The 13,228-nt window shown below is 43.9% G+C and overlaps 1 protein-coding gene across 1 annotated transcript in view; it reads left to right on the top strand.

Annotated features, from left to right (window-relative positions):
- LOC117412018 (dedicator of cytokinesis protein 11) overlaps positions 1-13,228 on the top strand; it is a 116,810-nt gene that overhangs the window by 60,927 nt on the left and 42,655 nt on the right. Inside the window, exons 29-38 of the mRNA XM_058988990.1 lie at positions 1,354-1,437; positions 1,885-1,996; positions 5,161-5,342; positions 6,332-6,448; positions 6,700-6,778; positions 6,889-6,986; positions 7,271-7,385; positions 7,485-7,551; positions 7,894-7,941; positions 8,582-8,724. Coding sequence (XP_058844973.1) covers positions 1,354-1,437; positions 1,885-1,996; positions 5,161-5,342; positions 6,332-6,448; positions 6,700-6,778; positions 6,889-6,986; positions 7,271-7,385; positions 7,485-7,551; positions 7,894-7,941; positions 8,582-8,724 — 1,045 coding nt within the window. The remainder of the gene's footprint in view (positions 1-1,353; positions 1,438-1,884; positions 1,997-5,160; positions 5,343-6,331; positions 6,449-6,699; positions 6,779-6,888; positions 6,987-7,270; positions 7,386-7,484; positions 7,552-7,893; positions 7,942-8,581; positions 8,725-13,228) is intronic.

The raw sequence follows: 13,228 nt of genomic DNA, 5'->3' as shown, positions 1-13,228 counted from the left end.
ACATCATCTACATCCCCTAAAGTGCACTGAAATCTGTGGTATGATCTTATTCATGAAATGGACTTCTATGGCTCTGATCTATCAAGATCTTTACACCAGAGTGCAATTTGCATCTGTAACAGGAAGGTTTGTGGTGACGTCCACAGACCAGGAAACTGACAGAGACACACAGACAGGTACTGCGAGTGGAAAGCGCTGGTGCGCGTATTTATTCAAACAAAAATAAACAAAAAGGTTTGACAAAAACACGGCTCACAGAGCAAAAATAAAAGGCTTAACAAAACAAATGACCACCACCCAAAACAAACACATTATTCCCGTCTTTTCAAATAAACACACAACCATACATTTATCAGCAGGGCTTTTCCCTGCCCCCAATCTACACACAGGGCTCTACCTGCCACACAACTCTTAATGTTATATAATTAGTAACAAACAATGTGGAAATTAAGCTAGGCTCAAACTGCATTTTGGTGGAGGACCTTGATACATCTGTCCCCATGTGTTTTAGTACATAAGAGTCCCAACCGTTTGAATCTACTCAGTGGTGAGCAGTGAGGTTTGATCCCAGCATCACTGTGAAAGATCATCCTTCTGCATGGTCTTGTGTGGATTGATCCCAGCATTGCTGTGAAAGATCATCCTTCTGCATGGTCTTGTGTGGATTGATCCCAGCATCGCTGTGTAGAATCATCCTTCTGCACGGTCTCGTATGGTTTGATCCCAGCATCGCTGTAAAGATCATCCTTCTGCATGGTCTTGTGTGGATTGATCCCAGCATCGCTGTGAAGGATCATCCTTCTGCATGGTCTTGTGTGGATTGATCCCAGCATTGCTGTGTAGGATCATCCTTCTGCACGGTCTCGTATGGTTTGATCCCAGCATCGCTGTGAAGGATCATCCTTCTGCATGGTCTTGTGTGGATTGATCCCAGCATTGCTGTGTAGGATCATCCTTCTGCACGGTCTTGTGTGGACAGGCTGCTCTTTTCTATTGGATTGATGGTTGTCTATAAAGTTGATATGATGTGGATAGCGCTGCCCGGAAGTATGGCTGTCTAATGTTATAGGGCTGGAGCGAGTAAACCTGGAGTTGGGATTATAATGCTATCATGTATTTTACATGAACCATTGTTAGCCTGGAAAACTAAAAAAATATCTAATAAAAGGTAGAAGATATTTCCTTTTTACTGTATTATGTAATTATACAAGTTCTTCTGTCCAGATGGGGATTTCATGGTTTCAGAAAAACAAGTTCAGTCAAACAAAATGCATTTTATTATTTCAGAATATAGATTGAAGTCAGTCGATTCCTGCAACTGTAATAATTGATCTTCATGTTACCTCTTTACAGCGATGTTTTACGTTCATGGATAGAGGATTCAGCTTCAGCCTGGTAAATGACTACATCTGTGGGTTTAGCTTGAAAGACCCAAAGGTACGTGTTCATAGTTTTTAATGGTTATGTAAAACTTCCATTGTTATGTTTTAGCATGTAGGTGTATTTGAACCATATATTGTACTTTATAACAAATGCATGTGTATCCTCTCCCTCTGCTCCCCCATTAACAGTAACAAATGGAATTAGGATTTTAATAAACAGTTTTGCCCTAACCCTATGGCAGTGAGAAGAAACTCCACTTTAAGCAACACCTCATCCATGTGACACCTCATCCATGTGACACCTCCTCCATGTGACACCTCATCCATGTGACACCTCATCCATGTGACACCTCATTCATGTGACACCTCATTCATGGGACACCTCATTCATGTGACACCTCATCCATGTAATACAGCAGAAGTGGATTGGGAGGAATAGTATACACAACTATCCTTCGAATGGTTTCAGATGTGTTGTAACTATGTCATTTTTCTATTTTAGATGCTGACTCAGTTCAAGTTTGAATTCTTGTTAACGGTATGCAGCCATGAGCACTATATTCCTCTGAATCTGCCTATGACGTTTGGAAAGACTAAACTGCAGAGAGTCCAAGGTACAGGTGTATTCTGTAATTGGCATATATATATATATATATATATATATATATATATATATATATATATATATATATATATATATATATATATATATATATATATATATATATATCGCCTGTAGTTCACATTATATAACATACACAAACCAGTTTTTATACCAGGTTCCTTACATGCTAATCCCGTGGTCCCCTCTCGTCTGTGGTTCACATTATATAACATATGCAACCAGTTTTTATACCAGGTATAACCGGTTTTTCATTAAATTGCATGCTGTGTATTTTCTTTCTTTTTTATATATTGATTAGATATTATTTCATATGCTGTGGAACGTTTCAGTGCAGTAGGTAGGTGTCACCACGCCCAGTATAAAATAAATTGATAATTAACATTTAAAATACTGCATTGCATTAATGAACATAACCTAATGAAATATAATACATGCTCAGAATAATCACTTCCTGTTTTGCTAACCAGATTAACAGAACATTAACTTTTGTTTTATATTCATTCACATTTCAGCACAAAAGCTATGCATTTCACTGTGCATGTTGTTACATATTTATTTTCACACTGCTTTGCAGTACATTCAAGTGAATCTGTTCTGGCATGGCCATTACTTTTAAACTGTTTGCAATCTCTAGAAAATGCTTAATGATGTACAGTGCCTATAGAAAGTCTACACCCCCTTGAACTTTTTTTACATTTGGTTGTGTCAGTGCCTCAGAGTTTCATGCATTTAAATGAGGATTTTTTTCCCCACTTATCTACACACCATACTCCACACTGTTAAGGGGAAAAAAGTTTTTAATGAGAAAAAATTATATATTAAAAATACAAAACTGAAAGATCATAATTGGATAAGTCTCTACCTCCCTGAGTTAATACTTAGTGGAAGCACCATTGGCAGCAATTAAAGCTGTGAGTCTGTTGCGATAGGTCTCTACTAACTTTGCACACCTAGGTTTGGCAATATTTGACTATTCTTTACAAAACTGTTCAAGCTCTGTCAAGTTCCTTGGGGAGCGTTGATGGACAGCAATCTTCAAGTCATGCCACAAATTTTCGATTGGATTTAGGTCGGGGCTCTGACTGGGCCACTCAAGGACATTTACCTTTTTGTTCCTTAGCCACTCCAGTGTTGCTTTGGCTGTGTGCTTTGGGTCGTTGTCATGCTGAAAGGTGAACTTCCGTCCCAGTTTCAGCTTTCTTGCAGAGGGCAGCAGGTTTTCCTCAAGGACTTCTCTGTACTTTGCTCCATTCATTTTCCCTTCTATCCTGAAAAGTGCCCCAGTCCCTGCCGATGAGAAACATCCCCATAACATGATGCTGCCACCACCATGCTTCAGAGTAAGGATGGTGTTCTTTGGGTGATGCGCTGTGTTGGGTTTGTGCCAAACATAACGCTTTGCATTTAGGCCAGAAAGTTCCATTTTAGTTTCATCAGACCACAAAACTTTTTGCCACATGGCTACAGAATCTCCTCAGTGTTTTTTTGCATACTTCAAACAGGATTCAAGGTGGGCATTCTTGAGTAATGGTTTCCTTCTTGCCACCCTACCATACAGGCCAGATTTGTGGAGTGCTTGGGATATTGTTGTCACATGCACACTTTGACCAGTCTTGGCCATAAAAGCCTGTAGCTCTTGCAAAGTTGCCATTGGCCTATTGGTAGCCTCTCTGATCAGTCTCCTTCTTACTATCCAGTTTAGAGGGATGACCTGATCTAGGCAGGGTCTTGGTGGTGCCATACACCTTCCACTTCTTAATGATTGTCTTGACTGTGCTCTAAGTGATATTCAAGGCCTTTGATATTTTTTTTATACCCATCCCCTGATCTGTGCCTTTCAACAACTTTGTCCCGGAGTTCTTTTGAAAGCGCCTTGGTGCTCATGGTTGAGTCTTTGCTTTGAAATGCACTACCCAGCAGAGGGAACCTACAGGAACTGCTGAATTTATCCTGAAATAATGTGAATCACTACAATTTAACACATGTGGAGGCCACTTAACTTGGTGTGTGATTTTGAAGGCGATTGGTTACACCTGAGCTAATTTAGGATTGCTATTAAAAGGGGGGTGGACACTTATCCAACCAAGCTATTTCAGTTTTTATTTTTAATTAATTTTCTACAAATTTCTAGAATATTTTTTCACTTGGAAGTTGTGGGGTAGGATGTGTAAATAAATGAAAAAAAATATATATTTTAATGCATTTTAATTCCAGGCTATAAGGCAACAAAAGGTGAACATTTTGAAAGGGGGTGTAGACTTTCTATAGGCACTGTACATTATATTTAGGGCTTCTGATTTTCGATTTTAACCGATAAAACCCGATAAAACTCCGATACAAAAAAATTAAATCAGTGGATAGCCAATAAACACGGAAAACACGGGAAAAACTGGAAATGGTTAATCAATTCACGTTGACTTTACCCTTTTCACATTTAAAAAAATAAATGTGTATCTATTATTGATTAGTTCTGAATACTTTAAACCCACCCCAACTACTGAGTGACAGCACATTCCTACATTTCTATTAGAGACTCTGCTTGTGAGATTTAAAACAAGATTACAATCAGGATGGAGGCTTGTTAGCGGGATTTAAAGCTGTATTACAGTTAAGACATGGAGGATTTAAAACAGAATTATGGCGAAATGTACAAAAATGCCTCCACACAAAAACCACAGAAGAATGTGCCCGTGACCATAGGGATTTCGTTGGAACAACAAGAAGGTACAACTTAAGTGTGCAAGTACTGTTGAGTTACTATACATATTTTGACACACACACAAAAAAAAAACCCCTCAAGCATTGAAAAGTAACCGAAAACACTAATTTCATACAGTATATCAAAAGCAAAAGCCCCGAAAAAAAACGATTTACATAAAACTCGAAAATAACTAAAAATAAGCACCGAAAAATACAATTAATAAAACCCGAAAAACAGAAGCCCTAATTATACTTTTATTTTTAACATTTGTTGTATGAAAAACAAAAAAGTCATCTTCTTTGATTAGGGCTCTACAAATTTTAAGAATTCCAGGTATCCAGTTCAAATGCAACTCTTGCATGTTTAAAGGTAGATTAGACTTTTCTGAAGTAATTGTAAGTTCTGTAAAAAGCCTGTTTGTTTCCTCCGTGCTGCTGTAATATTTGTTTCAGACCTGAATCTGGAGTACAGTCTGTCTGAAGAGTACTGTAGGAATCATTTTCTCGTTGGCCTTCTCCTGAGAGAGCTGGCCGTCGCCCTCCAGGACGGCTATGAAATCAGGCATTTGGCAATATCTGTGCTGAAGAACCTCATGATAAAGCATGCCTTTGATGACAGATTTACAGCTTACAAGGTGAGTCACAGTACTAGCATCCAACATGATGCAGTAATTGAATTCAGTGTTGTATGCTGTGCTTGTGACTTGAAAAGAGGACAGGGTCTCCCCCTGGCTCATAGATAGACACCCTCGTGGAGGTGAGAGAGGACAGGGTCTCCCCGTGGCTTGTAGAGAGACGCCCTCATGGAGGTGAGAGAGGACAGGGCCTCCCCCTGGCTCGTAGAGAGATGCCCTCGTGGAGGTGAGAGAGGACAGGGTCTCCCCCTGGCTCGTAGAGAGACACCCTCGTGGTGAGAGAGGACAGGGTCTCCCCCTGGCTCGTAGAGAGACACCCTCGTGGAGGTTAGAGAGGACAGGGTTTCCCTGTGACTTGTAGAGAGACGCCCTCATGGAGGTGAGAGAGGACAGGGTCTCCCCCTGGCTCGTAGAGAGACACCCTCGTGGTGAGAGAGGACAGGGTCTCCCCCTGGCTTGTAGAGAGACACCCTCATGGAGGTGAGAGAGGACAGGGTCTCCCCCTGGCTCGTAGAGAGACACCCTCGTGGAGGTTAGAGAGGACAGGGTTTCCCCTTGGCTCATAGAGCGACACCCTCGTGGTGAGAGAGGACAGGGTTTCCCCCTGGCTTGTAGAGAGACGCTCTCATGGAGGAGAGAGAGGACAGGGTCTCCCCCTGGCTCGTAGAGAGACACCCTCGTGGTGAGAGAGGACAGGGTCTCCCCCTGGCTTGTAGAGAGACGCTCTCATGGAGGAGAGAGAGGACAGGGTCTCCCCCTGGCTCGTAGAGAGACACCCTCGTGGTGAGAGAGGACAGGGTCTCCCCCTGGCTTGTAGAGAGACGCCCTCATGGAGGTGAGAGAGGACAGGGTCTCCCCCTGGCTCATAGAGAGACGCCCTTATGGAGGTGAGAGAGGACAGGGTCTCCCCCTGGCTCGTAGAGAGACACTCTCACGGAGGTGAGGCCTCTTAAAACTTAAAACTTAAAACTGTTTGTTTTCAATTCAAGAACCAGCAGGCAAGGATCTCTCTCCTGTACCTGCCCTTGTTCGAGCTGCTCTATGGAAATATGAAGCAGCTGGCTGCGACGGACCCCCTTTCACTCCACAGAGGCATGCCTGCAAGTGTAAGTGATATACTGGGAGCTGGGGGCATCTTAAACAAACCCATTCCTTTGTGATCATTTAGTGGTAATTCAATTCAATAAAAACAGTCAATGTGGACTGCTGTGATGTGCATGGATATTAGTATAAAAAACAATCTCCTATGTATTGTTTGATTTATTTTGTAATTATGCTGACGATGCTGCACAGCTGCACAGAATTTGTTCCTAAAGAGGTCTATTAATAGCTATTTAATTTCTTTGTACTGTCACAGGCTTCCAGAGATGACTTGATGTTTGCTTTTCCATCGACACTTCACAACAGGTCAAGTGCCATGATAGACAAAGACAGTGGTGCGTTAACTATTCAAGTTGTTTTCGAAATAGATTTTTCATATTTAGTTGCAATTGCAGTGGATGTTTAAAAGCCTGTGCTACACTAATGTCAGGTTTCTCATTCCCAGGATACGGTGCCCAGAGTCAGAACCGACTGGTAGTGAAGCGAGAGGACTCCCGCAGCTCTTTGTGCATGGAGCCGAGTACGCCTGACACTACTAATGGGGTAAACAGCATGGATGCATCTGAACCACAGGCAGCAGGACCAAAGCTCTTCATTTAATCCTTGCTTCATATAATTTAAGCATGGATGTGTTTGAACATTTTTTACATTAATTATGCTAATTGATCTTCAAATTGCATTTAAAGTAAAGGGTCAAAACTTTTAACCCTTCAAGGGATTTTTTGCAATAGTTTTTTTATGTTTTAATGCACAGAAAGCACAAGTATGTGTTTGGATTGTGTTTGTTCAGATTCTCATAAACCCCGTTCATTTTCCTGACTCTGCAGATCCACAGGAGAAGCTCAGCGGGGAGTAATGTTCCACTGTACAACAAGCTTCACCAACATGAGATCAAAAACCTTCTTATGTGCTTCCTCCATATTATTAAAACAATATCTGAAGGTTAGTGTCCAACACTGCATGGATTTGCTGCACTTTTGTATTATTTTAGTAGCTCTCTTGTACGCTTTTTATACCTTTCCATTCTCATCATGTTCATAGATACTCTTCTGACTTACTGGAACAAGGTAACCCCTCAAGAAGGGATGAACTTCCTCTCTGTTCTGGAGTAAGTGTTGGTAGTCTTTTGAGCTGAATGTTTATATGGTACAGCAGAGTAGACCAGGGTTGTCCTCTAAGGGGAAGCTTTTTACATCAGTGTGGGTTGTTTGTGGGTCAGGTGACATGAGAAATCCAGGCAGGTGTTTAGTTGAGTGATTGCACACCCTGTAGTCAATGGGGGAGTAGCTTATTAGTTATATGAAAGATTTACCTGATAACGATGAAAAGAGTTTGAACATTTTGTAAGTCGGAATGATCTGTGAATGTTTGACATATGTGTGATGGGTTTCAAGAGAGTTTAAAGCATTCGGTGCTGCTCATTAATGTTCCCTGTTCGGTTTTCTTTCAGAATATGCCTCTTACAGTTCAGGTACATTGGAAGAAGGAACATAACCAGGTACTGTATGTAATAAGAGCCAGAGATTAGATTCTTTCTATACAAATCGCTTTCAGGAACACCTGTTTTTACGTGTCACACACAGGGGTGTAAGCAGGCAGAGAAACTCGCACTATCCCTGCGGGTTTCAGAACTGCTCTCAGTAATATATTTTTGAAATGATCAGAAGCCACGAGTTTGAGCCAGTTAACCCCTGTCAAATAAACGATTCCTCCCCCTGGAGCTGCATGAACCAATCCACATACTGTAGTAGAGCTACAGACTCATTAAAGTGTGTTCATTTCAGAACACTGTTAGTAGGGACCTGATTTCTCAACATTCTGTCTCGTGGTCATTGTAATGCATAAACAGGGCCACTGTGAGTTTCTAACCTTGAGTCATGATGCTTTATACAAGTTTCAATGCTTTTTCTATGTTTCCATGCTTTACTCTTCACTGACAGGCATCAAATATAGCAGTGTAAGCATAGGTCAGGTAGTTTATATTGTCCCAGACCTGAGGTTATACAGTGTCCTTGAAACTGATGTGCTCTCTGTTTCACTGACCTGTTGTCTGACATCAGAGATGCGGAGCGTTTTTCGAGAGTGAGGTACTAATTAAGAACAGTACTCTATTTGAATGATCTTTCCATTGCTTGCAGGACACAGGATGAGTGGGTAGCCAAGCATTTTGCTACAGAGCGCAAGTCCCAGACCATGCCAGCAATTCGCAGCAGACCCGGACTGATGCAGGCCAGGCTCCAGCAGCTCAACAACCTGGAAAACTCCTTCACACTGAACCCCGGTGCGTACTGCACCCCCACCTCCTTCACACTGAACCCTGGTGCGTACTGCACCCCCACCTCCTTCACACTGAACCCCAGTGCGTACTGCACCCCCACCTCCTTCACACTGAACCCTGGTGTGTACTGCACCCCCACCTCCTTCACACTGAACCCCGGTGTGTACTGCACCCCCACCTCCTTCACACTGAACCCTGGTGCGTACTGCACCCCCACCTCCTTCACACTGAACCCCGTGCGTACTGCACCCCCACCTCCTTCACACTGAACCCTGGTGTATACTGCACCCTCACCTCCTTCACACTGAACCCCGGTGTGTACTGCACCCTCGCCTCCTTCACACTGAACCCCGGTGTGTACTGCACCCTCACCTGCTTCACACTGAACCCCGGTGTGTACTGCACCCTCGCCTCCTTCACACTGAACCCCGGTGCGTACTGCACCCTCGCCTCCTTCACACTGAATCCCGGTGCGTACTGCACCCTCGCCTCCTTCACACTGAACCTCAGTGTGTACTGCACCCCCACCTCCTTCACACAGAAACCCGGTGCGTACTGCACCCCCACCTCCTTCACACAGAAACCCGGTGCGTACTGCACCCTTGCCTCCTTCACACTGAACCCCGGTGTATACTGCACCCTCACCTCCTTCACACTGAACCCCAGTGCGTACTGCACCCTCACCTCCTTCACACTGAACCCCAGTGCGTACTGCACCCTCACCTCCTTCACACTGAACCCCGGTGTGTACTGCACCCTCGCCTCCTTCACACTGAACCCCGGTGCGTACTGCACCCTCGCCTCCTTCACACTGAACCCCGGTGTATACTGCACCCTCACCTCCTTCACACTGAACCCCAGTGCGTACTGTACCCTCACCTCCTTCACACTGAACCCCAGTGCGTACTGCACCCTCACCTCCTTCACACTGAACCACGGTGTGTACTGCACCCTCACCTCCTTCACACTGAACCCCCGGTGCGTACTGCACCCTCACCTCCTTCACACTGAACCCCGGTGCATACTGCACCCTCACCTCCTTCACACTGAACCCTGGTGTGTACTGTACCACCACAGCCTGCTTACAGTACCCTCTGTTACTCTAGGAGTTATTCTATGTGTATGGCTGTTTTCACAAAACATTCACAAGATCTGCAGGAGGAAAGACTCATTAGAGTCATTATATCATCAAGGACAGTGTCAGCTTTGCACACTGCTCTAGTAAATTAAAAATAAAATGTAGATAAATAGAAGATTATTACTGAATACAACACAGGGATCATCAATAACACAGCTATAGCCAAAACTTTTGCATCACCAATAATTTTAAGAATGAGACATTATAAAAAAAAAAAAATTATGAACATAATTTAGATCTTTTTTTAACATCTGTAATCAAAGAAACTACAAAATTATATCGCAAAAGTCTACCATAAGCCATAATAGGAGTACAGTATTTCATGATAGATTTCAAAATGTCACATTTTCTAATTTGTCAGTGTTTTGTTAAGTATATGGAAAACTACGAAGCGGTATGTAACGTAACATTATTCAGCAAGTTTTGTTCGACTTTATTCAGCAATATTAGTTCAATCCTATAGGGTGATGCAAAACTTTTGGTCATAGCTGTACTCTTTCTTTTAGGAAAACCAAGAAAAGCCTGGCTCAACACAGTTTCCTTTCAAGTACGAATGTAACCATTAGTGAATGGGATCTATAGCACGTATATCAAAGCTGCTTCTTTAAGAGCCCCGTGTGCGTCAGACTCCGCCCCCAGGAGATAAATATGAGTGACGCATAAATAAGTGCCATTCTTCTTTCAGCCTTGCTTGAGGAAGGAGTGAGCTCTGACTTTTTTTATATATATAAATTTAGTCGTCGCTAATTTTTTACCCTTGTTTTTCTCCCCAATTTTCTATGCCCAATTATTATCTGTATCCTCGGTTCACTGCTCTCAACCCCGCCACCGATTCGGGAAATGACGGCTGGAACACGCATCCTCTGAAACGTGCTCCTGCCAAGCTGTCATTTTTCACACTGTGGATTTACAGCGAGGCCACCAGACCTATAGTGCCGGAGGACAACACGGATCTGATGGCTCCACTGCAGAGCCACAGGCGCCCTATTGGCCACAGGGGTCGCTAGTGTGTGGTGAACTGTGGATTCCCCTGCCGACCTAAGCCCTCCCTACCTGGGCTGCACTCGACTAATTGTGCGCCGCCCCCTAGGAACCTCCGGTCACGGTCGGCTGTGACATAGCCTGGATTTGACCTTGCGATCTCCAGGCTATAGGGCGCATCCTGCTCTCCACTGGATGCGCCACTCGGGAGCCCCGCAAGCTCTGACTTTAAGTTTGGTTTTGTCTCTGTTTGTTTTGGCCACCGTGCCGTTTTGTTTGTGTTTTGTGAAACTGTTTGTGTTTTGTTCAAACCTTTTGTTTTGTTTATTTATTATTGCACATCAGTGCTTCCATACCCCAGCACTTTTGTCTGTCTACTTCCTGGCCTGATGACACCACCAGCAATCCTATTCACAATTCACCTGTCAGGGGGTTACCCCACAGTTCGGAATAGCGACTTTACCCAGAGGCTGTGAACCTCATCTGGGAGAGGTTTGGGTGCGCAGAGATAGACCTATTTGTGACCCAGGAGTCCACCCATTGTCCTCACTGGTATTCCCTAGTGGAGAGCGGTCACTTACTCAGCATAGACACACTGGCCCACAGATGGCCCACGACTTGCCCCATGGCAGATGTACTGCAATTTTTGCTGAACTTTTTTGATGAAGAGAAATCTCCCTCCTGCTTAAGGTCTACCTGGCAGCTATCTCAGCTTGCCATATCCTGGCGGTACAGTTTTTGAAGGGTGCTCGGAGGTTAAGACCCCCTAGAAAGGACCTGGTCCCTCACTGGCGACTTAATGTAGTGCTGGATGCGCTTACAAGACTGCCGTTTGAGCCCCTACATCCAGAGCTGAAAGTCCTGTCCTTAAAGACAGCTTGCATGTGAGAGCCGCACAGAAGCTTGCTTTTGGTTAATTTTGTTCACTAGGCATTTCTTTCTCGCTTACAGCATACCTGGTCTCGTGAGTCTCTCACACAAGCATCTTCCTGCTAATGTACAATACCAAATGCCCCACACTCTCTACCTCCTGGGAGAGATCCGTCCCTAGTCCTTCATCAGAAGCGTCAGTCTGCAGGATCAAATGTATGAATCAGGCTTAATTTACATATTCATTTATTTCAGTTTTAGGGCCAATTTAAAAACCTGTCCTGCCTCAAATGTGCACAGAATGCCTCTTTAAATTGTAAACATTTTCCTTTTAATTTGGCGGTTGGAATTTTAGAAAAAAAAGCAGGTAAAGGTAAACGTGTACAATGCGGGATTCTGAAGGAAATTCAAATGTGGATGTGTGCAGGAGGTGAAGGAAAGAAAAGTTATTCCCTTTTTTTTGTTAAACTACATTGTTTTGTTCTATCGAATGCAATACTACTACTGGTAGAAGGAATCTACAAACAGGTTTGTGAAAACAAAAAAAAAATTGTTTTTGTTTTGCTATATATATTGTAACACATCAGGGAGGGGGTTAGTATCCTCCCTGAAGAAAACATGTGCGTATGCACATTTTGTTTAATTGTTTTATTATTTTGGTAATTTGTTTATTGTTTAATTATCACCCGCACCTGATATTTATTGTAAATTAATGCCAGGCGCAAGGTATTTGAGACGTGCAGCTTGTCTGCACATGGCTGCTGAGTAGGAGGCGACAGAAGGTGCGCTCTGCTTCCGAGCAGTCAAAGTGCTGAGTTAAACTTGTGTGGTTTCCAGTGTTTTTATGACAGGTAAACGGCTTAGCCGTCCTGCGAGCTAGTCAGGGACCTGCATAAAATGTTTAGTTAGTGCTCAAAACGGAGCTAGGTGTTTTGTTTCGTTTTGTTTATTTATTGTTGTGTATATTAAAATTAGCGCGTAAGCGCTTAAAAATCCATTTCTTGTGTCCTGGGTCCTGCTTTTAAAGGGGCAACGAACCAGAGTGAGTGTCGCTCTGTTACATATGGTGGCAGCGTGTGTGGGCGCCCCTACGACCCAAAAAGAAATGGAAAGCATTGAGGAGTTGATCGCAAGGATCAACCGGAACACCGCTGCTCAGTTTGAGCAGACTGAGAGATGGGAGAGAGAGTTCGGGTTGACTCTGCTGGAAAGCAAGGAGCGGGAGCCAACAGAATTGGAGCTGCTACTCCAAAAATGGGAGCAGGCAGAGGCGTTGTCGGCAGTGCCGGCGAGAGAAGCCCCGGAATCGCCTGCACCAGAGGAGCTGCTGCAGGGAGAACAGGAGGAAGAGTCCGTCCCGGAGCCAGAGGAGGTGAGCACCGCACCTCCACCACAGCTCCAGCCCACAACCCCGGAAGAGGATCCGGCGCTGGTCAGTGCAGTCCCTTGCCCCTTGCTCCTGGACACCCTGCCGGTCTTCCTAGACCTCCCTGCGCTTGGTCTGGAGCCCAGAAGTCT

The sequence above is a fragment of the Acipenser ruthenus genome, chromosome 16, assembly GCF_902713425.1.
Source record: "Acipenser ruthenus chromosome 16, fAciRut3.2 maternal haplotype, whole genome shotgun sequence".
In the NCBI taxonomy this organism is placed as follows: Eukaryota; Metazoa; Chordata; class Actinopteri; order Acipenseriformes; family Acipenseridae; genus Acipenser; species Acipenser ruthenus.
This window is presented reverse-complemented; position numbering and strand designations above follow the sequence as displayed.